The sequence below is a fragment of the Zalophus californianus genome, chromosome 16, assembly GCF_009762305.2.
Source record: "Zalophus californianus isolate mZalCal1 chromosome 16, mZalCal1.pri.v2, whole genome shotgun sequence".
Lineage (NCBI taxonomy): Eukaryota > Metazoa > Chordata > Mammalia > Carnivora > Otariidae > Zalophus > Zalophus californianus.
Genome location: NC_045610.1, coordinates 16512374 through 16538682, shown reverse-complemented (window position 1 = coordinate 16538682; position 26309 = coordinate 16512374). Strand labels below are relative to the sequence as shown.

General features: G+C 50.4%; 1 protein-coding gene, 1 non-coding gene and 1 pseudogene across 2 annotated transcripts in view; 1 reads left to right on the top strand and 2 right to left on the bottom strand.

The window, feature by feature from the left end:
• Nucleotides 1-1460: 1460 nt before the first annotated feature.
• LOC113939108 lies at nt 1461-23282 on the bottom strand (annotated as a pseudogene).
• LOC113908340 lies at nt 11212-11314 on the top strand. Its single transcript, XR_003515422.1, has one exon. It is a non-coding gene; the product is annotated as a U6 spliceosomal RNA (small nuclear RNA).
• TRARG1 (trafficking regulator of GLUT4 (SLC2A4) 1) overlaps nt 22540-26309 on the bottom strand; it is a 15787-nt gene continuing 12017 nt past the window's right edge. Inside the window, exon 3 of the mRNA XM_027625024.2 lies at nt 22540-25165. Coding sequence (XP_027480825.1) covers nt 25158-25165 — 8 coding nt within the window. The 3' untranslated portion in view covers nt 22540-25157. The remainder of the gene's footprint in view (nt 25166-26309) is intronic.

The window sequence follows — 26309 nt, the reverse complement described above, 5'->3', positions numbered from 1 at the left end:
AAAATCTCATTTAAAGCCCTACAACTTGATTATTTTCCAGGAATACTAACTAGTGGCTGAGTGCTTAGTAAAGAGGATTTGTTTGTAAATCACTTCCTTTACGAGAAATAATGTAATGCATTGAAGTTGTTTAAAAAAAAATGGTTTTTAGTGGCTTTAATTGGACCAAACTTCCTGTTCAACTGTTCCTACCTTCTAGTTTAGGGAAACCTCACAGTTCTTCCTGGAGATGGCTGACTGGCTGTGGTGTGCTCCATTTTACTTTCTGGGTGGAATGGCTTTGATGGGTTGCCACTCCTATGGAACCTGCCCTTTTCTTTGGGAAAGGATCTGAAGCCCTGCCCCAACATGCCTTATCTGATGGCAGAGATGCCTAGAATTTAAATTTTAAAAAAGGGTGGGGGGATGGCTGGAGAATCTCACTGAAGATATTATCAGGACATTTTCTCTTTTGTTTCTCTACAGCAAAAGCCAGGAGAAAAACAAGTATAGTCGTCCTGAAGATATTTGCTGGCTGAATTGGAACGAAGAGGAATGCACTTTAGCCCGATGCCTTCCGCTCCGCCCAGCTAAGCTTCCTCAGCTTGCAGAGCTCCTTATTACTAAGTCTCTGAAAACACTTAAAAGCTAAGAAGATTGGGTGCTGAAAATCTGCAACTGCTTAGAGGAATCCCAGAGATCACCTGACGATGTTCTGCTGCCCTAGTCAAATTATCATCTAATTTGTTACCCTGATCTGTGGTATTCAGTTTCCCTCCTTTGGGATACAAAGCTCTTAGGAAACCATCACTTTCTCTTAATTAGTACATTTCTTTTAGATATTCTCAAGCATCCAATTAGTTCATGCTTTTACTGGTGAAATTGCTTACAGCTTGAGGGAGAGCAGGCAAATATGATTGGTAACTACTTTTAAATCACTGCTGAAAAAGTATGGTTTAAACATAATCATTTCCCCCAAAGTGACTAGTTACCTCTAAATGAGTGTGGCACATAATTCATACAATTCTCCTGGATGTATGTGCACTCATGGATAATGTGCTAAGAATATGGCAATTGTGTTTTTCACTCTGGAATAAGTCCTCAGTCCCCACCTTGTCCTGTCTTGTCCCCCATTTCATGTCCCACAAGCTAGGGCCCCCTTGTTCATTACTAACCACATGTGACGGTCCTGAGCTGGGTGCCCTACCTCTCATGTACCCCCTCTCAACGTGCTCTGCACACAGGTGCCTGGTTTATCTTCCTGAACAACTTCCAACTTCGCATCGCTCTGTTCAAGAATATCTGGCAGCTCCCTATTACGTTTGCCAGTGTGTTATAGTGAGTTAACACTCGGAATATACACCCAGCGCTCTGCTACATTCATACATCACACAAAATCCTCTTCACTTCATGAGGTAGTAGTCTTTTACAGATAAGGAGACAAGCCCAAGAGACCAGAGTACTTTTTTTTTTTTTACCACCACATGAGCTTTATTTGCACAATCTGTAAGATTTCTGAATCTGTCCTATGAGGGAAGAAGGGGCCTTCTTCTCACACCTGTTACTAAACTGCAAATTAATTGATCAAACTTACCGTTGACAATTTTTAGCCCGCTTTAATTACTGTGATCATCAAGGGGGAAAAACCTTTTCGTAAGACACTCAGCTGCAAAGGGCCGGCAGTGTGGGACTCGCCCTCAGTGATCCTGCACCACTCTGGAAAATGCGCCTTCGGGCTCTTTCCCGCCCCCCAGGGCGGCCGCAAATCCTGCCTGTCGCCTCCTTTTGGCCAAAGCCGCCAGAGATGTAAAAGTCTTTGCTCCATAGACGGCTCCAGCCGCAAGTACTGTTGCGCTCCGCCTGGCGCTTAACTAAACGGACAGTGAACGCTGGGTCCTGGGAAGCAGATGTTATCGGACTCATCCCGAGTGTCCCCGCGTTCCTCTTCTTCAGTCTCCCTGCTTTGGGGCATTTCACAAACGCTCTGGTCACAGCTCTGAGCGCCGGCCTGAAGCACCGAACCTTCCTTGGCCGGAAGTGCCGCGCGCCCTGCAGCCCCTGGACCCGCGCGTGGCGGCCAGTGAGGCGGCTCCGCAGCCAGAATTACCCCCCACCCCCACCCCAGTCCAGTCCAGCCCAGCCCCCGCCATCAGCCGCCCTTTGCCTACCGAGCGCTTCCTCATCCCTTGCGAGTTGCCCTCTGCGGGGCTGCCCAGCGCAGTAGGAAGAGGGGACGTCCTGTATTCTGCCGCCGGCTCAGACACTTCTAGGCCATGGGCTAGGGTTCAGCTTTCTTATCTGCAAGATGGACTCTAGCAACTTTACGCAGTTGTAAAGATCGAATCAAGTAAAAGATGACAATGGTACAGAATTCCTCAGAATGTTCTCAAGAAATAATGTGGGGGGTGGGGGAGAGGGACTTTTCCATTCGACCGCAAGTCCCTGGGGAGCCAGAGCAGCGTCTGTTCCTTAATACCGTGTGCATGAACTTTATGCAGAAACTGTCAGGCAACTCTTCTAAATTCAGTTAAATCTGGCTCAGAGCCCCATCCTCCGGGGCTTAGGCAAACAGAGAAGAAAAAAAAATAATCTTGGTCATAATTGAATCTCCTTCCCTTTGCCTCTGGGTTGTGCAAAGGTTCCAAGAGTCTTTCAATGTCCAGAACGTTCGGGGCAGGCACTCTGATCCACACTGAACCCCACTGATATGTGTTCACTATCTGAGCCCACGGAGTCCTCCTTGAAGCCACCAGCTGCTTTGCCTCCATGTCACCTTTGAGCACACGGATCTTTGCCAAAGAGCTCCTGGGCCTGGGGCTCGGCCTCCCTGGCACACCCCAAACCACAGCCCTTCCCCTGAGCTGGGGGCACTGTGAGGGAAGGGGACATTGGCAGAGCGCAAGGCCCAGCTGATACCAGTGACCACCCCCCCACCTCCCAGTCGGCCAGTGTGCTTCCAAGGTTCCCTCACTCTTCCCACCTTCCTCTTGCCTCCCCCCCCATGAAACGCCACTCTCCCAGACACAGACTGTTGCGGTCTCCTCTGTGGGGCTGGTGAGGTGAAAGAACGAGATGCTAACTCCCTCAGGAGCTCCCCGCCCCCCAGCGGTAACCTCAATACCTGGCACAAGGTAGACATTAAGTGCTTGTTGAGTAAATGGAGGAAGGAATTAAAACAAAACAAAAAAATGCCACAAAGTTTTAGCTCTAATTTGCTGTGTCCGGAAGCTCAGGACCCACACCCCAGCTCTCAGGGGTAGTCCTGCCCCGTGTCTTCTTGTCTCCACAGATGGAGACAAGGGAGGCTCAGAGGGAGGGCCTCCCAGAGCACCCTGTGATCTGCCCACTCCTTAGGACTGGGCAGTACAGAGTCGGAGTCCTTCCAGGCCCCTCCCTCAGGGGACATTGGGTAGTGTCCGGAGACATCTTTGCTTGTCACAACTGTGGCCGTTCGTGCGTAGAGGCCAGAGATGCTGCCAAATATCCTACAGGGCACAGGACAGCCACAGCCGCCTGTGGCAAAGAACCGTCCAGCCCCAAGTGCCAGGAGCACCAATGCTGAGAAACCCTGGCTCAAACTGAATTCATGTTAAAGTTGACAGTACCCCTCCAGGGATGAAGATGACTCAAAGAGGTTCCCCTAACCACCGATTCCTCCTCACTTCCCTTGACTGGCTCCAACTGCTTATAGGGCCGAGCGGGCCCCGTGACCCTCACTGCTGTTTGTCCTGCCTTTCCCTCCTTCACCCCATCGCTTCCTCAGCCCCACAGCACACACACTGTCACCATCCCGAGGGGCTTGATGTGCCAAGGGCTTTGTAAAGTTCCTCCTTTGGAATGGCCTCCTTCCCAAGCCTGCCTGTGAAACATGTCCTCCTCCTTGTTGGAAAACCCTACCTGTGGGAAGTAACTGCTTAACGGGTATGGGGTTTCTTTTGGGGGTGATGCACCGTTTCAGAACTACATAGAGGTAGTGGGAGCACAGTGATGTGAATGCACTAAATGCCATTGAACTGTACACTTTAAAATGATCTGCGTTGGGGCGCCTGGGTGGCTCAGATGGTTGGGTGTCTGCCTTCGGCTCAGGTCATGATCCCGGGGTCCTGGGATCGAGTCCTGCATCGGGCTTTGCTCTCAGAGGTGAGTCTGCTTCTCCCTCTCCCTCTGTGTTCTCTCTCGGTTTTGCTCTCTCTCAAATAAATATTAAAAAATGAAATAAAATAAAATGATCTGTGTTATGTGAATTTCACTTTGATTTTTTTAAAAAAGAAAAAAATCTATTCCAATGGCATTTCCTCTGGGAAAACTTCCTGACCTGCCCCTCCTCTGTGCCTCTTTCCCTTCGTGCTCCCACACGTCTATCAGCAAACATAGTAGGTGCTCGATAATTACTGAGGAAGAGAAAGAGAGGGAGAGGTAAGTGGAAGGATCCAGTTGCCCTGCATCCATAGGGGTATAACGCCCAGAAATGAATGTCAGCAGATGTTAGAGCGTCTTCATGAGCTGCCACCTCCCTGTCTTACAGCAGCCCAGGCCTTCACTTTCCTTTCCCTGTGATCAGGCAAGTAGAGTAGGTGCCTGATTAACCCACAACTAGCTCAAGACAATCCGTTGCCAAAGAAAGCTTGGTACCGAAGAGTAATTACAAACCAGAACTCACTACCAGTGCATAGGAGCATGACCCCCCAAGGAAACCCCACTTTGTGAAATTCAGAGAGCTGCTCGGCCATCCCTTTAATCCATGTGGGGACCGTCCCTGTCATTTCAGAGCAGGCAGGACTTGAGCCAGTGAGAGAAATGGGGCAATTTCATTGTCTCTACCAAAATCATAAATTAATATAAATGTGGACTAAGGATTCCACTTCTAAGAATCTATCTTATAGGTGCAAAAAGATGTATAAATAAGGATGTTCATAGCAGCACTGATTGTCAAAGACTGCAAGTATCCTAAATGTCCATCAGAGGGAAGATGGCTAAATAAATTATGTAAATCTATATCATGGAATACTACATGGCTGTTAAAAAGAAAGGTAATTTGGGGCACCTGGGTGGCTCAGTCGTTGGGCGTCTGCCTTCGGCTCAGGTCGTGATCCCAGGGTCCTGGGATCGGGCCCCATGTCGGGCTCCCTGCTCCGTGGGAAGCCTGCTTCTCCCTCTCCCACTCCCCCGGCTTGTGTTCCCTCTCTCGCTGTGTCTCTCTCTGTCAAATAGATAAATAAAATCTTAAAAAAAGAAAGAAAGAAAGAAAGGCAATTTACTACGTACTGATATGGAATGATCTCCAAGATATGGTAAGTGGGGAAAATGATATGCATGTGTCACATACATATAATATGTTTTTTAAAAGCAGCTTTATTGAGTTATAATTAGCAGACAATAAACTCATATTTAAAATTTGGGGTGTCTGCGTGGCTCAGTCAGTTAAGCGTCTGCCTTCCGCTCAGGTCATGATCCCAGCGTCCTGGGATTGAGCCCCGCATCAGGCTCCTTGCTCAGCGGGGAGCCTGCTTCTCCCTCTGCCCCACCCCCCCCTCGTGCTCACTCTCTCTCATAAATAAATAAATATTTTAAAAAGTGAACCATTTGATCACCATAATCAAGATAGTAGACATACCTATCATCCTCCAAAGTCTCCTTGTGCCCCTTTGTAAATCCCTCCCTCTAACCCTTCCTCACCCTCTCATCCTCAAGCAACCGATGCTCTGCTCTCTCTCTCTAGATTAGGTGACATCTTCTAAAGGTTTATATCAATGGTGTCATACAATATGTACTCTTTTGGAGTGGGTCTGGCTTCTTTCATCTAGCATAATTATTTTGAGATGTATCTATGTTGCATGTACCAATAGATCATTTCTTTTCTTCTTGCTGAATAGTATTCCATTGTATGAATGCAGCACAATGTGCTCATCAACTTCTCTGTTGTTGGACATTTGGGTGGTTCCCCATTTGGGACCATTACAAATAAACCTGCTGTGAACATTCACACACCTGTCTATGTATGGGCATGTATTTCCCTTTCTCTTAGGTAAATACCTAGGAGTGGAATGACTGGATCCATTGGCCAGTGTGTATTTAACTTTTTAAGAAATTGCCAGGTTGGGGCACCTGGGTGGCTCAGTAGTTAAGTTTCTGCCTTCGGCTCAGGTCATGATCCCAGGGTCCTGGGATCGAGCACCACATCGGGCTCCCTGCTCAGCAGGAAGCCTGCTTCTCCCTCTCCCACTCCCTCTGCTTGTGTTCCCTCTCTCGCTGTCAAATAAATAAAAAGTGTACCATTTTATAATCTAGTCTATGAGAGTTCCAGTTCATTCACATCCACACTGACATTTGGTATAAGTCTGTTAAGTTTTAGCCATTCTCATGGGTGTGTAGTAATGTCTCGTGGTTTTAGTCTACATTTCCTTAGTAACTAATGATGTCGAGCTCTTTCATGTGTTTATTTGTCACCTATATATCTTTTTTGGTGAAATGTCTGTCTAAAATCTTCCTTTTATGGGTTATTTTGTGTGTGGAATATCGGGAAAGGTATTGGAGACGGTAGGAGCTGCTGCCTCTGGGAAACAGAATGAGCAAACTGGAGGCCACAGTCGAGAAGGACTCTTCATTTCTCACCCTGCGTATGCTGCATCTTGTAACTGTTTAAAAGGGAAATAGGCTGCTTAGAAAAATGTCAGTATTGAAACCATGTTTTATAGCGGATGGATGGAGACTGTTCTGTTTAGCCAAGAGCAGTTCAGAAACTCCACACTGGTAGGAAATTGGAGCGCTGAAGCCTTAATGGAACCGTGAGCTTTTTACATCGCATCATATTTAATCATTCATGGTGGCACACCAGTAGCGATGCTGCTGTCTGGGCCAGGACTCCTCTAAGACCCCATCAAGCAGGGCTTGGTATTTATGCTTTTGGGTTTTTTTTATAAAGATTTTATTTATTTATTTGTCAGAGAGAGAGAGAGAGAGAGAGCACAAGCAGGGGGAGCGGCAGGCAGAGGGAGAGGGAGAAGCAGGCTTCCCGCCGGGCAGGGAGCCCGATGCGGGGCTCGATCCCAGGACCCTGGGATCATGACCTGAGCCGAAGGCAGACCCTCAACGACTGAGCCACCCAGGTGCCCTGCTTTGTATTTATGTTAAGTGAATATTGCTCCAGCTTGTTAATTTCCTCCCTCTTTCCTGCTGAAGCTGGCCTTTGGAAAGAAAACCCAAGACTGGCTCTCTCCTCCCTTGTCTGTGATAGAAGATTTGGTAAAGTTTCCTTCCCATAGCCTGCTTTCCACTTCCAGCCCTGCTTCCCACCTGGGACATGACTTGGATTTGCAGGTGTTCTGATCCAGGGGAGGAGACTTCCTCGTCCAAGTTCATGTCCTTTTAAGAAAGCAATGGTGAATTAATAAGAAATGCTTTATCTTCTAAGACCTCTTTGTGACTCTATTCTGGTCCTGCTCTTTGATCCAACCCACTAATTAGTTCATAAAAATTTCACATAGGCTAAAATTCATCTCCTAGGCCGGGCTGGGCTCTATCAGATTAATATTTAACTCCAAGGAAGCATGGACATTTGCCTTAAGAAGTTCTTTATTGTAGGGAAGGATCTACATTGTGGACATTATTTGAATGTCATTGACATTTTATTTCAACCTAAAGCTCCTTGTATTCCTCTGCTGAAAATGGGAAATTCTTATGGATCAATTCACTGGTTCAGCATCTAAGGGTTTTTGTATTAGTTTTTTCCTGACAAAAGAAATGTGCGTTTATTATGGAAATAAGGATCATTAGAAAAATTCAAAGAAAATAAAAATTCCCTGTTTCATCAACAGTCTATGATAACGGCCAACACTTGAAATGTTTTTCATTTTTGAAAATATCTGAGCACTTATGTGCATATATTTTTTTAAATTTGGGATCATGTGGTACATATTGTCAGATTTTTTTTCACAGACTAGAGCATGCACAGCTTCTATATGATTACATTTGCATATGCAGCATACTTTTCAGTGGCCACACGGAATTTCATTATGCAGACACCCAACTCCTGATTGTTTAATTATACAAATACAACCAACACCTTATTTTTTAAATTTTTTATTTTATTTATTTATTTTTGAGAGAGAGAGAGCACAAATGGGAGAGAGGGGCAGAGGGAGAGGAAGAGAGAATTCCAAACAGACTCCACACCCAGCGCGGAGCCCAACACAGGGCTTGATCTCATGACCCTGAGATCATGACCTGAGCTAAAATCAAGAGTCAGACACTCAACTGACTGAGCCACCCAGGGGCCCCACCAACACTGTACTTTTTAACTCTAACGTGGTTTCCAGTTTTTACCCCATTATAGATAACTGAGCAACACTTGATTTTTCTTTTTAAAAATCTTGAAAGAAGGAAACATTCTGCCAATTCTCAAGACATCTGCAGCCTCTTGGCTTCTTTCTGGGTGTGTGTGTGTGTGTGTGTGTGTGTGTGTGTGTGTGTGTGTGTGTTTTGAATTGGACCTAGTTGAGCTCTCCAATTTGCCATGAAGAATGTCTAGGCTATTTCTTGTGGATATAAACAAAAGGGATCCCAAGGAGGATGACGCCAGATTAGAGAGAGTAGTGCCCACCCATTTAGAGTCGACTGAGAATAGTTTTCATGGAAGAAGGGCTGCAGAGGACTAAATGACCTCCCCCAGAAGGTTCCATTTAAACTCTAAGTCTTGGGGAGCCTGGGTGGCTCAGTCAGTTGAGCATCCAACTCTTGATTTGGGCTCAGGGCATGACCTCAGGGTGGTGGGATCAAGCCCTGCTTTGGACAAGGCACTCAGCAAGGAGTCTGTTGGAGATTCTCTCGCTCCCTCTCTCTCTGCCCTTCCCCCCACTTGCTCACTTGCTCTCAAATGAATAAGTAAATCTTTTAAAAATAAATAAAATAGGCGCACATGGGTGGCTCAGTCGGTTAAGTGTCTGCCTTCGGCTCAGGTCATGATCCCAGGGTCCTGGGATCGAGTCCTGCATCAGGCTCCCTGCTCAGCGGGGAGCCTGCTTCTCCCTCTCTCTCTCCATCTGCTCCTCCCCACCGCTTGTTCTCTCTCTCGGACAAATAAATAAGCAAAATCTTTAAAAATAATAATAAAATAAATAAAAATAAGAACAAATAAATAAAACTCTAAGTCTTATGGTCACTGCCTGTTCTTTGGAACACTCCCCCTCCTATTTGTTGGTTCGTTACTATGACCGTTCTCAATCCTTGTTGCATACTGGAATCACTTGGGAAAGAGGGGTTTTAACATATATACGTATTTGCCAGATCTACCCCAATTGGACTTGGGATGGAGCCCAGATATTGGAATTTTGTTTTCATCTCTCTAGATTATTCCAACTTGAAGCCAGGACTGAGAGCCTCTGCTTTAAGGGCGCTTTACTCCTCCAGTGGGGCTGGAGTCGCTGCCCTTGGTGCTGAATCTCTTTAGGCCACAGGCTACTCTCAGGGAGGCCCCACTTCTCGCTTTGCTCTGCCAGAGTCATAAGCAGCTGTTTCAGAAATGCTGATGCACGGAGGAAACAGTATCCCAGCTCGCTCCTAGTGATTAGGGTGGAAAGATCAGCATTTCACTACATCTGCTTCCACCTCCCTAGACAGCCAATTAGCCACGGAAACGGCAGACACTGCCTGAAGGCTCTCTTTCAGGGCTGAGCTTCTAATGCCCAGAAGCACATTAGGTGCTAAACAATACTATATTCACATCAGGCAAGACCATCTTGCTTTGGGTTGCAGTATTTGCTTCCTGGAGAAAGGGGGCCTCGCCTTAGAGCTGGAACTTGGTAGCACCTGGATAGATGGGAAAGAGGGAGGGCATGCCTTGCATTCTGGGGGCATGGCCGACTGTGGAGGAGGGAACATTAGACCCAGAGTCAGAAGATGTGGGTTTGAACCTCCTCTCTACTTTTGTCTAGCAGTAGGACCTTGCAATTAATCCAGTTAATGGTCAATTCCTTCTCTACAAAACAAGGATAAAGATGGGCATCATAATTGTGTGCTAATTATGTTGTCAGAGTTATGGGAGGTAACGTTCATGAGCATATCAACAAATCCAGGGGTGCGGAGCTGACCTGACAGAAGAGAGATTTTTGAGTTTGTCCTAAGGGGTCAGAAACCAGGGCTCTTATGCTTCTTCAGTCCCTGCTCTTGCTGATGTGGAGGAGGAGAGAATATGCAGGGGGTGGCGGCAGCTGTCTTCAACAATGGTAAGAGCAGCTAAGGGGGAGAAATGTGAGATCTATTCTGTGTGGTGGCAGGGGACAGACAGCTGGAGGCCAGCAATCAGTAGTTTAACAAGCCCTCCAGGTGAGTCTAATGCACACAAATACCTGAGAACCATTGCTCTGGAGCATTTCTTTGTATGGATACCCACATTCTGTTTAACCATCCTACTGTAGATGGATAATTGTTAGTTTGGAACTATTACAAAATGGGCTGCTCTGAACATCGTTGAACATAGGTTTTGGGACACATATGTACACTTTTCTGCTGGTTATATATACCTAGGAGTAAGGTTGTTGGATTATAAGTTTATAAGTATATTTAGAATACTTAGCCTTAGGATATACTGTCACAGTTTTCCAAAGTGATCGTACCGGATTTCCACCCCCACCAACGATATATGAATATTCCAGTTTCCACATCCTCACCAACACTTGGCTTTGTCAGTCTGAATTTGCATATGATCCAGTAACTCCATTTCTTGGTATATGTCCTCAAAGAATTGAAATCAGGGTCTCTAGGAGTTATGCATACACTGATGTTCATAGCATTATTCACAAGAAGCAAAAGATGGAAGAAACCCAAGTATCTATTGATGGGTGAATGGATCAACAAAATGCATTATGTATGTCCAGCGGAATATTATTTAGCCCTACAAAGGAAGGAAATTCTAATACATTCCACAACATGGATGAACCTTGAGAACATTAGGCTGAGAGAAGCCAGTGACAAAAGGACAAATACTGTATGATTCCACATATTATATGAGGCACCTAGAGCAAATTCTTAGAGATGGAAAATAAAATAGAAAATAAGTGGTTGCCAGGGGACTCGGGGTGGGGGAGGGTGCAACGTGGAGTTAATGTTTAATGGGTGCAGAGTTTTAGTTTTGGAAGATGAAAGGAGTGCTGGAGATGGGTGGTGGTGGTGGTTGCCAAGAGGTGAATGTATTTAACACTACTTACTGAACCGTACACGTAAAAATGACTAAGATGGGTGCTTGCTTTGGCAGCGCGTAGACTAAAATTGGAATAAGGGAAGATTGGCATGTCGCCGGCACAAGGATGACATGAAAATTCATGAAGCGTTTCATTTTTTCAAATGAGTAAGATGGTAAATTTGATGTTACATGTATTTTACAATTAAAAACAAAGAATAAACACTGTGGGCTTAAAACTGAGGAGAGAGCGGCGCCTGGGTGGCTCAGTCGTTAAGCGTCTGCCTTCGGCTCAGGTCATGATCCCAGGGTCCTGGGATCGAGTCCCACATCGGGCTCCCTGCTCAGCAGGAAGCCTGCTTCTCCCTCTGACCCTCTCCCCTGCTTGTGTTCCTGCTCTCTCTGTCTCTCTCTCTGTCAAATAAATAAATAAAATCTTTAAAAAAAAAAAAACTGAGGAGAGATTCTCTGCTGTCAGGGTCAAAGCCAAAGATGTCCTTTTCATTCTGCAGTGCTCCTGGCTGTGTGTAATCACAGTAACTTGGACATTTATAAACCTTTGTGTTCTCATCTGTAAAATGGGAAAACGAATTCCCCTTTAAAAGAGGTTGTCATGGGGATCAAATGAGTATATAGGAAAGTAAGTGGTACATAGTAGATGTTCAGTAAATGTTAGTTGAATGTGATTTGTTCATCTAAAATAGAGCTTCTGGGAGTGGCATTGAGGATCTTATGATTTGGTAATTGGCATTAAGAAGGAGACCGAAGCTTTTTTTTTAAAGATTTTATTTATTTGTTTATTTGTCAGAGAGAGAGAGAGAGAGAACAAGCAGGGGGAGTGGCAGGCAGAGGGAGAAGCAGGTTCCCCGCAGAGCAAGGAGCCCGATGTGGGACTCGATCCCAGGACCCCGGGATCATGACCTGAGCCGAAGGCGGATGCTTAACCCACTGAGCCACCCAAGCATCCCCAGGAGACTGAAGTTTTTAGTGAAAATGAAAATCTGCAGTTTGCTATTTAACTCAGCTGTGTGCTCTACTAACCATCTGTAAAGGAGGTGACTTCTTCATGTCTGTTCTCTCCAAACACATGCCCATGTCCCCAGATGGAGGGCTTTCTTAATTTCTGCCTCACTGAATTCCTTCTTTGAGACAGGAGAAGGCTCAAGGGAGGTGGTTTTCCTTCCCTGCAGGATCAAGTATCCTCCTGAGAATGAGCCTCCAGGACTCAGCTTCCCCCAAACATACGCCCCACCTCCCTGCACCCCTGATCTGCCCTGGGAGATTCCCCTGAGCAACGGAGGCAGCCTGGGGCAGAGGGCTCTCAGGACTGCAGCTGCTGGGGCATGAGTTTTTCAGGGAGGATCCTCTGGCAGGCAGGACTTTGCCTTTGACGTGGGTGGGCCAATCAGAGCTGCCACTGGGGCCAGAAGTGGGCTGGAGGAAACTTTTAGGAACAGATTCCCCAGAAACCCCAGAAACATGAGCAGCAATCCAGAGTTGAAAACTCTAAGGCCTCGCATTTAAAATGATGCTTTGGCTTGTGAAGTTCTCGTATTCTGGTTTCGTAAGAGCTGACGGCTGTTAAGTGACCAGAAAGAAGACTGAGAGCCTCGGAGGAGGCAGCTGGGAAAGAACCTGGATTTGGTGAACAGAAAGACCTTGCTGGATTTTAAACTACAGATTGTCAGGAGCTGTTGTGTTGGATCACACTTGTGAACTATTGCTGGTGGGAGATAGCAGGTGCAACAGTCGTCTCAAAAGCTGCTCTATGATACTTTTTGGTTTCGAAAGAGCAAAGACCCAGAGAGGTGGGGAAATTTATTTTTAATTAGCAAGTGCAATTGACAGATTTCATTTGAAGTGAACCATTACAATCGGTGAACTTCTACCCTCCCCGGCCTACTACCATCTCCTGTGGGTGATCACAACTGAGTGAAAACCTACACATTGCCCTGCATTCATTCATCTGTCGGATATGCAATAAAGCACCTCCTCTGTGCCCAGCCTTTTCCTGGGCCCTGGGCATTAACTGGGTACAAGACAGACTGAAGACAGACTTTTGGGCTTCTGTGCAACTCAACTTATATACACTGCACACACACAGCCAACCAAACCAAAACCCAGCAGCAAATGCTTTGAAGAATAAGAAGAGGAAGAAGAGGGAGAATAGAGGTGCCTGGGTGGCTCAGTCGGTTGGGCATCTGCCTTCAGCTCAGGTCATGATCCCAGGGTCCCGGGATTGAGCCCCACTTAGGGCTCTCTGCTCAGCGGGGAGTCTGCCTCTCCCTCTCTGTCTCCCTCTGTGCTCTCCTTCTCTCTCTAAAATAAATAAATGAAATCTTTTTAAAAAATTAAAATTGAAATTAAAAAAAAGATTTAAGATTGTGGCGGGGGAGAAATCGACAGTAAAAAAGCAAAACAAATAAATCAGTAAGATGAATTCAGAGGATGGTAAGTGCCGTACTGACAATAAGCCTGCAGAATGTGAGAGAGAGTGACTAGAGTATGCAATTTCAGGATATTTCTGTCTTGTTCATGACACTTTTTGCATTTTCCAAGTCTGTCACAATGAAGTTGTATTAATTTTGTAATCAGAATGAAATTAAGGAAGGAAGAAACAACTGCACACTCCCAAGAAGTCACCCGGAGGGAGCACAAGGGAGCCCTTACACACCCAGCTGGGGGGGGTGGTAAGGGGTTTTTCCCTGTCCCCACCCCCACCTTTGAGGCTGTCGTCATTATAATGAAACCCGCTGCACAGGGAGCCCAAGTTGGTCTCCTCAGCGCCTGTTTACCTCCTGCCTGTTTAACCAACACGAGAGCAGCTCCCACGGGCCATGATCAAAACATGAGTTCATTGTGCTTGGTTCCTCTGGGAGGGCAAGCTGGCCTGCCCTGGAACCGCGTGTCTCCGTCTCCAGGGAATGTCCTGAGACCCTAGAGGGAGCCTGGCCTGGGACTTCCCTCAGCTTCCCAAAGCCCCCCACAGATGGATGGGTTTGGGGAGAGCTATGAGGTCGTTTGAGGGGCATAAAGAAACCACAAGGGCCAATCCAGGTTGAATCCCATGACATGGACTTTCCAGCATCCAAGTTGCCCCTTATGTGGACATCTTGCTACGGCCACAGGCCCTCAGAAAGCTTGGCAAATAGAAAAGGGCCTCTGACCTCAGTAGGGGAAGGAGGAGGTATCTGCCTGCAGCTGGGGCAATGGGAGGGCAGGACTCCAGCAAAGGGAAACTGGGGCAGGGGCTGAGAGAAGATTTGAGACAAGAGCCAGACAGAAGCATCCAGTTCTAGGTCGGGGGCCAAGAGCAAGAATTGAATCTGAAGCAAAGGTCGAAAGAAGTAAAGCCTGGAGAGGTCCCTGGAGGCGATGCCCAGGCCAAGGGAGGGAGGTTTTCTGTAGATCAGCCCAGTCAGTCCAAGGAGAGAGAGAGCTTCTCTGGGCTTCCAGCCCCTCGGAAAACAGCCACCGCATCCCACCCACGTGGTGCTATTTTCAGTCAGGTGAGGCTGGGCGAGGAGGCCATTTTGCAGGAAATTGAAGGGGGCTGCTACTTAATCCTGCAGCGTCCAGCTCCAGAGCCCAGGGCCCTTAGCTGAGCCCTTTCACTATCAGGCAACTTGCTGTGTATCGAAAACAAATTCCTTTCTGGAAGCCTGGAAAAAAAATGCTCAGGTATTCACATTGATTGCCTCAGCTAATGGATTATGGGGAAGACTGTTTCCTCCCTCCTACATTCCTATTTTTAAAAAATTAAATTATAAATTGTGAGAGTAATACGGAGTTAAGTGCTTGTTGTGAGAGTCTGAGGATACAAAGCCTATGGATTAAAACCTGGGAGGCTGCCTCTCTCCCTCTCCAGGGGTGCCTGCCGATTTCACTTTGGGGTGTATAACTTGTATCGTTTTTATGTTAAAAAAATGTTAAAGAATGAAGGTTAGCGGGGCTGGGGAGCACAAAGATGTTGTGGAGGAGCGTTGCTGACTGCATCCGTGGTGACTGAGAGGCCTCTGGGATGCTGGCCCTTGGGCCATGCACGCTCCTCTTGCTCACTGTGTTCTTGCGGGGGGGCGGTCCCCAGGAAAACCACTCCTCTCACCCAGAAACGTCAGCCTCTGACAGGCTGCTGTGCACAAGGGTATCCCTATAAAAATGTCCTTGAGGAACCTAGAATTCAAAGCAAATTAAGACATGCTTAGAAGAAAATTCTCCATCCGGGGAAAACAAGCGGAGAAACTTTGGAGACATGGGAGGAAACTGAGACAAGACTGTGGGCTAATCGACCCCCAGCCACCCACCTGTCCAGCTCTTGACTTCCGCCACCCACCTTGCCCCTCCAGGCAAATATGATGGAAGGAAGAGGCTTCGGCTGCCGATCCTGGTGGCCTGCGGGAGCCATGCCCAGCAATGGGAGATAAGAGAAGCAAAGAAATAAACGATGGCTTATACATATTATACAGCCACTAAAAAGGATGTTCACAAAGAGTCTTTAATAACACAGGGAAATGTTCGGCTCTGTGAATCTAAAGTAGGTTTGCAAGAAAATGCTCCTCAAAGAAAGGGCTTGTCAGTGCATTAATTTTAGGAAATACCGCATCTCTAGCCTCTCTTGGAGATTCATGTTGCAGGTCAGCGTCTTCAAGGCTCTGAGAAGTCTTCCAGTCAAGCGCCTATTCTTTGCCTTATTTAATTCAGTGTTTTCCTCATCTATTTGATGATAGAACCCTGTTCTGTAGACCCCTTTCCCAGCCATGGGATCAAGGCGTGTCACCCTTCCTGCCTCATTGTCTCCCTCCTGGGTGGTCACTGAGTCTCCAGCAGATGGTTGGCTCCTCACGCCTCCCCGGAGGCCCCAGGAGCTCCTTGAAGCGCAGAGGTTGCATTTCTTTCCTCCCCCTCACCTCTAATTCCCACCCAATGGCCTGGCACATGGGAGTTTGCGGTAACACCTTTTGGAATTAGAGTCCATGTTTATTTCCAGTGTAGATACTGATCATCTGACTTCTCCTTCCTTCTTCTTTAACTGGTGTTTATGATGGGTTTTATCATCATAGGATGAGCAATCAGTCCACCCCTCCACTGTTATTGATTTACCTATAATTAGGGATTAATCACCTACCAGGCAGGAGCAGGTGCGGTAACCGGCCTTCCTGACATTGCTGTATGATGAACCCAGCACTTTCCCACCTAGTCCTTGGCCCATGCCAAAAAAAGAAAAAAAAAAAAAAAAAAAGCTAGTCTCTGCCACAGAAACTAATATATTGAGGGGGTTTAGAGCAAGGGTGGGCAGACTATGGCTCATGGGGCAATTCTAGTCCACTGCATGTTTTTGTAAATAAAGTTTTATTGGAACCTGGCCATACTCATTCATTTCTATGTATTATCTATGGCTCCTTTAGGACTACTCTCTGGCCCCTTACAGAAAAAGTTTGCCAATCCCCAACTTAGAGGATTTCTCACTATGTTTTATTTATGATTCACCTTGAGTGATAAGGAAAGGAAAAATATCAAGTCTGACCATATGTTGCAAATACTGTTTCAAAGCAAGAAAGAAGCAACTTGTACTTTTCAGCAATTACTAACTGCCAACTAGCTGCACATATAGTAGTAATAGTAATAATAATGCTGGTTTTCATGTTGCTCATCTTAGCTCTTTGTCCCAGCGCCCTCTGGAAGATGAACAAAAGCAAAAAGAAGGAAGCATCTGCTTCTGACCTGGCCACTTGAAGACGGATAGCTCAGTGAGAAGTCAGGCCCCACTAGAAAGACGTTGTAGTTAGGGACAGGCTCCACTTAAGACAGAAGCAAGAAACAGCAAACGTCTTCAAGGATGGAGTCCTGGACGCAGGCAGCCACTCCCAGACTCCAGTGATCGGTCGGGTCCTCCCCACCTGTCTGCTGTCACCCCTCCCAGGCTGTCCAAAAGCATGGTGTTCTCTGTGGCACAGACCACGCCCCTCCAGACCTCTGGGTCTTTGCTCAGGCTGTTCCCTAGGACACCCTTCCTCACCCTCTCTTCTTCCCACGCCAGCACTCAGCTCAGCCCAGAGCTCAGCTCCGCAAGGAGGCCTCTGACCCCTCCTCAGCGCTGCTGGGGTTCCCTCTGCTTACCCCCATCTTCACACAGCCCGGACTCTGTCTCTGCCTTCCTTATGAGCAGAGACCACACCCGCTCTGCTCCTGTAAGGCCGCTCACATAACTAGGAAAAGCCTTCAGCTCAGTGTATTTGTGGCAGTGTATTACTTGGACATATTAACCACATTTTCCTTTCTTCTTGTATTTCTTCGAATCATCATTTCCTAGGAAAAATCCAGGAAGAAGCAGGAAGCAAAAGGAGCCAGTTCTTGGCTTGTGAGTTTCAAAAGCCTGGTCTTTTGAAAGGACTAGGGGCTTAAGAAATAGATTTGGAAGAATAAATGTCAGATGAGTCAGAGCAGGGCTCCTACCCCAAGAATCTCTGGTCAGAAGGGAAGTGAGAAAGGCGGGGAGGGGTCCTATTTGCCCATTTCCCACAGACTGAGCTCCCGTGGTGGTGGTGAGGGGCACACAGCGCAGCTATCGAGTGGGTTTATAAGATGCAAGAACAGAGGGGCTCTGAGCATCTTCCTCTGGTTGAGCAGGTGGAAGGAGAACAGGGCCCCAGAGAAGACGAACACTGCCAGTGGGTGTGGGCAAGCAGCACCTGGGGCAGAGCCATCTGGAGCCCACAGAGCAAAGGTGGTGGGAAACCCTGGTCGCTGCCCAGTGTCCAATCTCCCTTCCTTCCTCACAGAACCTTGATTTTCCTGGGGGCAGCAGCATAGCCAGTTAGAAGACTGTTTCCAGGGGCGCCTGGGTGGCTCAGTTGGTTAAGCAACTGCCTTCGGCTCAGGTCATGATCCTGGAGTCCCAGGATCGAGTCCCGCATCGGGCTCCCTGCTCAGCAGAGAGTCTGCTTCTCCCTCTGACCTTCCCCCCTCTCATGTACTCTCTCTCTCTCATTCTCTCTCTCAAATAAATAAATAAAATCTAAAAAAAAAAAGACTGTGTTTCCAGCCTCCCTTGCAGCTAGGGGTGGCCACGTGACACAGCTGAGGTCAAAGAATGTAAAGCAGAAGTCACTAGATGGGACTTGCAGGAAAGCTCCTAAAATGGAGCCCATCCAGCCTTCAGTGGCCCTTTTGGCCCTCCCCCTTTCCTCCTTCTCGCTAGCAGGAATGGCTGGAGCCCTGACAGCCATCCTGTGGCCATGCAGAAGGTGGGATGCTGGAATGCGTAAGGGGAAAAGCTCCAGGCTGGGATAGTCAAGCAAGAAGACGGCAGGCACCTGGATGATGACCCCATGGGGCACTGCACCTCCCTGGGCTGCCTACCTCTGGACTTCTTGTTAAATGAGAAAAAAGAACCCTGTCTTGTGTACACTGGTGTTTGGAGGGCCTCGACCAAAGACATGTCTTAGTGGATTCAATGAGGAGACAATGGAACCATCTGTGGACATAGGAGAGGGCGGAGGAGCAGAGGAGTGAGATCGGAGTCTGAGGAGGGGAGGGTTGACTCGGCAGCCATCTGCAGGGACCAGACGGTTGCCACCCCAGTCCCCAACACCTCAGCCTGCTGTAATCCCCAGGGAAAGGGGAAAGACATCTGAACGGACCACCAGGACGCATGGGGGCAAAGGAGAAACATGACGTTTCTTGCACACCCGAGGTTGGTCTGAGATTATACGCTGTACGTTACCCTTCATAAACATGTGTTCGATAGAAACAGGGACCAGAACTGAGCCCAAGACCCACAGTGTCAGGGATGAGCTGGTGGACTGCAAACCCTGAAGTCCCCCTGCCCTTCCCAGGCATCTCTGGGGGCCCTGAGACTGTCGTTTGGAAAAGTTTGGTCAGAGAGGGAAAATCCCTGGAGGAATCTTGAATAATTCTTGTAATGACCCCCCACACATACACATCTCCTGCCCTCCACGGCCAACCCCACACCCCTGAGGCTCCGACTGCACCCTGCCCCAAGCAGACTTCTCCATCATCCAGCACTCACCCCTTCCCAGCTGCTGCCCTCGGCCCTTCGCCAAGACCCAGACAGCAATGAAAGAGCCACCATTTATCATAAATGGCATCAACATCAATAAAGGGCTCCTGTTTACGGAGCAGGCACTGCAGGTCAGGATGACGTTAGGACCATCAGGCATAAGGATCCAGCTCATCAGAGAAGTGAAAGGGCTCAGCATGGAAACTCAGGCCCAGTGACTCTAGCCTCGGGGGTGAGCAGCAGGAAGCATGGGCAGGATGGGTCACCTCGGGCTGCAAGCAGCTCTGTAGTAGTTAGGCCGGATTCAGAACCACCCCAAACTTGCAGGGCCTTTCCTGGGCCCACCCGTGGGCAGGAGGAGAAACTTGAGATTCAGCAGAGCTTCCCAGGAAGCCCATTAAGCAAAAAGGAGTAAACCCTGAGCTGCGCGAGGTGGGAGGAGCCTGGCTGCCTCCAATTTGCAGTCCTCAGTGCTTCCTTCCCTAGATGAATTATTCATGTCCACGGCCAGGCAGTGGATCAATAATGCAGGAGGCAGAAGTCCCGGCAGGGCCCAGCTTTCCAGCTGACCGGCTCTGCCCTGGGCTCCAGGGAGCGACTCTCCACAGCCCTTCCACAGCGGGGCGGTGTGGGCAGGCCTCTGTGCCCAGATCTCTGAAATCTGTGGCTGAAACCCAGCTGTCCTCAAGGCTCCAGGCCAGGAGCTGGGCTGCAGATATACCCAGGAAGGGGAACTTTTTTTACAATTTCCGTACCTCCTCTGCCTGGAGGGGCCCGTGTGTCCCTCAGCACAAAGGAACCCTGTGTACGGACCCAGCCCTGGGAGTAGGAATTCTTGTCACAGGATGAGGGTGCAAGAGACATCCCCCACTCTTCCTCTAGGGCCCAGAGTCTGGTGGGTAGAGACCCAGGAGAGCCAGAGAGTTCATTCTGGTTGCAAGTAGAAGTTTTCATACAAGCTGTAACTTGAAGACACCTGTTTGACTTTTTCCGGTCGCTAGCAGGTTCTAGCAGGTTCTAGCAGGTCCACAGTGGGGGGGGCCAAGAGGCTGGGGAAGTTTCGTGCTTCCTTGGGAATGGTGCCTTGGAGCCACGACTACCATGATGACCCTCTGACACCCACACCCACACACACACACACACACACACCCATGCCCCCTACACACAGGCTGCCTCCTCCACAAAGGGACACAGCCTCACTGGCAAACACTCTGGGAAGAGGGGTGCAGACCTCTGCTGTAGTGAATTGCCAAACTTATGTGGGTCTTCTCTCTTTGTCCTTCTCTTTGTTTCTCAGTCTTGCCTAGATTTTCTCAGTTTGTTACAATAGATCCTTGTAGTAAGAAAGAAAGGAAAATGACTGCTATTTTTGGAATGGAGGTAAAAGACCCACTAGAGAAAATACATCTGAGGACAGACTAGCCAGCTCCCCTTCAGGCATCCAGACCAGAGCTTCCCCAACCTCAACGTGCAAATGAACCACCTGGGGGTCTTGTTAAAGGTAGATGTTCTTGTTCAAGGTCAGGGTGTGGCCCGAGTTTCTGCGTTTTTGCCCGCTCCTGCCAATGCCCAAGCTAATGGTCCAGCAACCACACTCTAAGTAGCAAGACTAAAGTCTATTCCAGTGGCTCCCAACCTCCAAAGACCATTGGAATGACCACTGGAAATTTTTAAAAATCTAGATGCTCCAGCCACACCCCGGGCCATTTGAACCAGATTCTCGAAGCCTGCAGGTGATCCCATTGTGTAGCCGGATTGAGAAGCCCCCTCTAGACCAGCTCAGCTCACTCCTTTACTTGAGGAGACAGGCCCAGAGAGAGGCCGGGGACCACTGACACAGACAGTGAGGGAAAGATTCGGGGCCTGAGCCAGAGAGCTTTCCAGGGTACATGGGGTCCTCTCCTATCTTGTGTCAGGGAGTGGGGAGGAGGCAGGCAAGCCTGGGGATGGAGTACAGCAGGAACTGAAGGGTCAAGATGGGGTGCCCAGAACCGCCCAAACTCCGGGACGCTCTCCAGGCTGGGGCCAGGCTGTGCTCCCCACATGCATCAAGCCCTCACGTTTCACCAAGGAGGCCCATCAGGCCTCCAAGAGCCCTGTGGGTGTGCAGAGCAGATTATCACCCCGTTTACAGATGGGGAGTTGAGGTTCAGAGAGGCCAGACCCCTGGTCCCAGGGTACAGCCATCTGTCATGTGAGGCCTTCTGCATTGCGGAAGCTCTAACTTTTCCCTCGCTGATTGTAAGACACGTGTACCCACTTCCCCTTCAGTTTCTAGAATTGGGTTGTGTCTGACGAACGATGCTTTCAGGCCTCTAAGCCAGGCACTAAGGGGACATGATTGTGACTGGCAGAGCCCATGCATAGGAAGCGTCCATTCACCTGAGTCTTATTAAATTGGTAGCATTACAATGGTGGCATTTCATCTTCATTTGGATCCCCGGGTGGTGCTTTAAATATCTTCGGAAAGATCAGGAGAGGCTCCTGGCTGAGGCCACCTTCCTGCTCTTGGCTCCCCTGACCTCTGTCCCAGGTTCCCCTCCCTGTTGTCCTCATCTACCCAGGGCACCCTCTCTTACCCTGACCCCAGCAACGAACTCTCTTCTTCTTTCCAGAACTTTCCCTTTAGGTCAAAGGTCATATGGTCCAGAAAGCCTGTCCCTTTCATCTTGGTGTCCTCAGGGTCCAGTACAAGGCCTGGTGTGTAGTAGATGCTTAATGCAGAGACAGCTGGAAGCTGAGTGATGTAGAAGGCCCACAGTGACCACCAGGCTGAGTGCAAACAGGCTCAGGAAGCGACCCACCCCCCCGCCCGCCCTGGCAATTTGCCTTCCTTCCACAAGGCTTTCCTTTCTGCATAGCAAAGCATGGGGGCAAGAAGCCAGCTTCGGGGTCAGCCCCAGAAATAGGGTCGGTTCACCAACATTTATTCAGGACCTCCCATGTGCCAGGTGTGGTGTGACCTGGGACAAATCCCTGAACATCTCTGAGCCTCCATTGACCAATCTGACCCTGGGGCTAACACCCGTGTGTGTGAAATGCCCAGCATGTGCCAGGCTGTGAGCAGGTGTCGGGTTCCCGCGCTCTTCTTTCCGTGCCCTGGGTCTTTGTCCAGATGCAGAAAGGACCCCAGAGGGAAGGTGGATCCGGCATTCCTCACTGGAGAAACTGAGGCCCAGGGAGGACAAACTTGCCCAGGGGAACACCTCGAGCGTGCCCAGGCTTCCCACTGCCCAGCTCCCAGCCCTGACCCTGGAACCGACAGGCTGAGTACATTCCCCCCTGCCCCCTGTTGTTGGGGACCCCTGGAGCCCAGCAGCACAAAGACACAGACCCATGGCGCACGTGCACTTTCAGCTTTATTTCTTTCCATGCCGAGCAATACAGAGGAGCCAACTGGAGAGTGTGGTGCTGGGTGGCGGCGGGGTGGGGCAGGGGTGGGGCGGGGTGGGGGGAGTAGTTCTCGCTGCTTCCCCTGGACATGGGAGAGGCTGCAGCAGCACCCCAAGCTGGAGGACCGCTGGGTTCGGGCAGCCAGCGGCGGGACCCATGATGGAGCTGGGAGCAGGGGGTGAGGCCTTGGGGTGCCAAGCTGCCTGTGGGTGGAGGCGGCAGGGGAGTCAGGGGAACCTCCCTCCCAGTCGGATCTCTGCAGGGTTCCTGGTCCTCAGCCTTGTGCTCCTCCCTCCAGGGGGATCAGGCTCCTTCCACAACCCTCAGCGCCTCTGAGCTCCTCCCTTGGTACAACTAGAAGTTTCCTAAGTTGTCCTCGCATACATCGATGGGTGTCCCAGCTGTCCTGTGGCTGTCCGCCAGTGGCTTCCCTCTTTCTCTACTGTTCTGGGCTTTGAGTGTGAACCAAGTGTGTGTCTGTGCAGGTGTGAAATGCGGGTGTGACTGCAGGGGCCCGGGGCAGGTTGGGGTGTGTATGCCGGTCACAGTGCGCACAGAGTCCACAGATAGAGCCCCACCCTGGTCATCGTTTTCCCTACAAGATCATGCCTAAACCAGCTGGTTACTTTGCCTCTTCTCCCTGGAGTGCTGAGGCTGGGGCCCCCGGGGCTGCCAGGAGACCACCAGCTCGTGAGCCACCTGTTCCGTAGACCTCATGACTCACCTCCTGGCCTGAGCTGCCTTCACAAGTGACACAAATCCTCTGGGCTCACTCCCTCCCTCCCTCAACAGAGGCATCTCTATTGTGGCCTCAAAGGTCTTGTAAAGCAAAGCCAGCCCCTCCTTTAGGGTCCGGAGAGGTTGGAGTCTGCTCCCCAGGTGGGGAACTGACGCAGGAACGCAGGCCCCAGTGGGACCCACCCAGGGCCCCTGGGCCCTACACCCCTCTCCTGCCATGAAAGCCCTCCTAGACCGCTCGGAGCTGCACCTAGGACGCCTCCTGGTAGACAGAGCCTCTGTGCTAACACACTCCCTCCCAGGAGTCTCTAAGGAGCGTCAGGGAGACAGGCAGGGACCCTGAATGGGTGCCAGGGAAACAGTCTTTGCCAGCCTGGGGCTAGTCTGGCTGCGGCTGGGAACAAGCCCTCCCAGCAAGGGCAGTAACCCTGGCTGCTGGGCAGGGCTTTCCAGGGCGGGAAAGCCTGGAGCTTTCCTGTCTGAGGGTCTGGGAGCTGAAGCCAGCGAGGTAGGTGGGCATAGGAGAGGCTCCTGTGGGCAGAGCCTGCGCCAGTGGAAGTCTGGGGAGAATCCCAGGGCCAGAAACCAGGCAGGAGGTCAAAGGACCCTGCTCAGTCCTTTCAGGTGTCCCATTAGGTCCTGAGACAGAGGCCATATTGTCGCCCCCTGCCTCTGAGCATGTGAGTGTATTCCCAAGCCCAGGGCCTCCCACTCCCCCAAAGACTGGCCCCTTCAGCCAGGCTCTTCCCTCTGTCTTAGAACTCTCTAGACCAAATCAACAATAAACCTTTAGAAAAACCCTCTGGCCCACCCTCCTGCTTACAGCCTGGGAGCTCATGCAAGTCCTCCCCCCAGAGGTGGTCCCAAAACCCCCTGCAGGGAAAGCCTTTGCGGTGTGTGGATGGCCAGGGGCACAGGGTAAGTCAGGCACAGAGTATCGGGTGCCGCTAGGCTGGGAGCCGGAGCCCAAGGCCCACCTAAGCCACTCCGCGTGGTGCCCCAAGTGTGCCGCCTAGACCATCAGGGAGGCCATGGCTGGAGGCGAGCTCAGGTCCGGGCCGCTCCTGGCCGGCTGAGCAGGGCTGGGGTCAGGCCCCAGGCGACAGCACAGGGAGGGGAGGGAGCGAGAGGTAGACTGGGTCATCCTGGGAGACACGCCGGGACCAGAGTTCTCAGCAGAGGGGCTCCTGAGACTGAAAAGCAGGAGAAGAAGTCTGCGGGTCGTGTCTTCACCAACATACCTCTTGGTGCCTCCACTTGTCACGCCTGTGGCTGTCACCTCTCTCCAGCTGCTCATCTTTGGTGCCCAAGGGGGTCCCAGGGCAGACGCTGGGCGGCAGCTGGGCCCCTGAGCTGCGATCGCAGCAAGCCTGTGGCACAAGGCATGCAAATAGTCTTTTTTTACACCCCACCCCCCCACCCAAGAAAAATACAAAAGAGAAAGTCCCACGTCTTGGCTCCCGGTCCTCAGACACGCAGGGAGTGTGCTGCTTCTCTCCTGCCTCCGTCCAGTCCCTCTCGTCGCCGTGTCATCCGCGGGGCTGGTTCCTCCTCAAACAGGCAGTATGTGCTGTGTGGTGGGTCCCAGGAAACGGTGGGGATGAGAAACCAGCCAGCGCACGGAGGCCAAATACCGGGCAGCGTCCGCGAGATTAAACCCCATCCTTCATTCTTCGCGCTTCTCACATCTGAGGTGGGCTGACAGTGGGGAGACCTGGGGGCTTCCCTCCAAGTTCGTGCTTTGGGAGCACAGGGACATCACCGTCCTGTCCTCCCGCGGGAGGGGGGGCGCGTGAGAGTGGAGGCCTCCGGGGGCCAGCCTCCGCCTGCGCAGCGCCCTGGTCTGTTTTATTTCTAATGCACTGCAAAGAGAAGAACAGTCACAGCAGAATAGAGCTTGTTTGGAGGATTTGGGGTTTTGTTTCCGGGCAGGAAACGGCACCAGGGTCGTCTGATTGGGGTCTCTCAGTGGAAAGGAGCTCCCACCTGCGGCAAGGCATGGGTTCACAGCGCCACACGACCCCCAAACAGAGAACCATCGAGGCCTGAATTTTTTAAACGATTCCCTTTGCCAATTTGAGTTCAGTAGTGGTCATTTGCCATGAAGTGGCGGGAGGGCAGAGGCGCATAGAGGGTGCTCCTGAGCTAATGCCCGCGCGGGCGGGCCCCTGCCCCACGGCGAGCACGGAACGCGCTTCATTTCCGACACTTGCACAGTGGGGGCCGTGGATTTTGAAGCCGGGCAAGCTGATTACACACCTGAGCTCGTCTTCCCTCTCCAAAGTAGCCAAGGTTGCCCCTGACCCCACCGCTGAGTCCCAGGCTTTCTGCCACAGGTTGAACCCCCGTGTTCTATAGCTCAGTGCCTCCTTTAAGGCCCGGGGCCGGGAATCTTACTGAAATGCAGATTCTGATTCAGTGGCTCTGGGCCGGGGCCTGAGACTCTGCATTCCTGACACATTCCTGGTGTCAGCAGCCACTGGAGCAGCAAAGTCTTTAGGGGAAAAGCTTAGACTGACCAGTGCAAGAGGCAGAGAGGCTTGGGGGCGCTTCGCAAGGTGGGTATGTGAAGGGAGGGAAACGGACAAACCGCCCCCGGGAGCCCAGACACTGGGAGCTGCACCGGCCGTTGAGCAGCTGAGAGTCACCCTTGAAAATGGTGCCCCTGTGGGGTTAACTTCCCTGGGCCAGCTCTGGGGCTCACAAGAGTTACTGCCAGGCTTCCACCAATGCATTGGTTATGTCTGGTCTGTGCTGGCCGTCCCAACAGGAATGCTTGCAGGGCAGGCCCACCGCTCACCAAGTGGCATCACAGCCACGATCCTCGGTGACGCTCACAAAGCTCAGCCAGACATGACACTGGCCCAGGCCCCAGGGCCCTCACAGCGGAGACCGGAGCTGGCCACCTCTGCTTCCCAGGCCCCCGGCTCTTCCCACACCCTTTCCTAATGATCTGGGCATAAGGCAAGGCAGAAGCCAGTCCCACTTGGCTGGGACCTGCCGGGG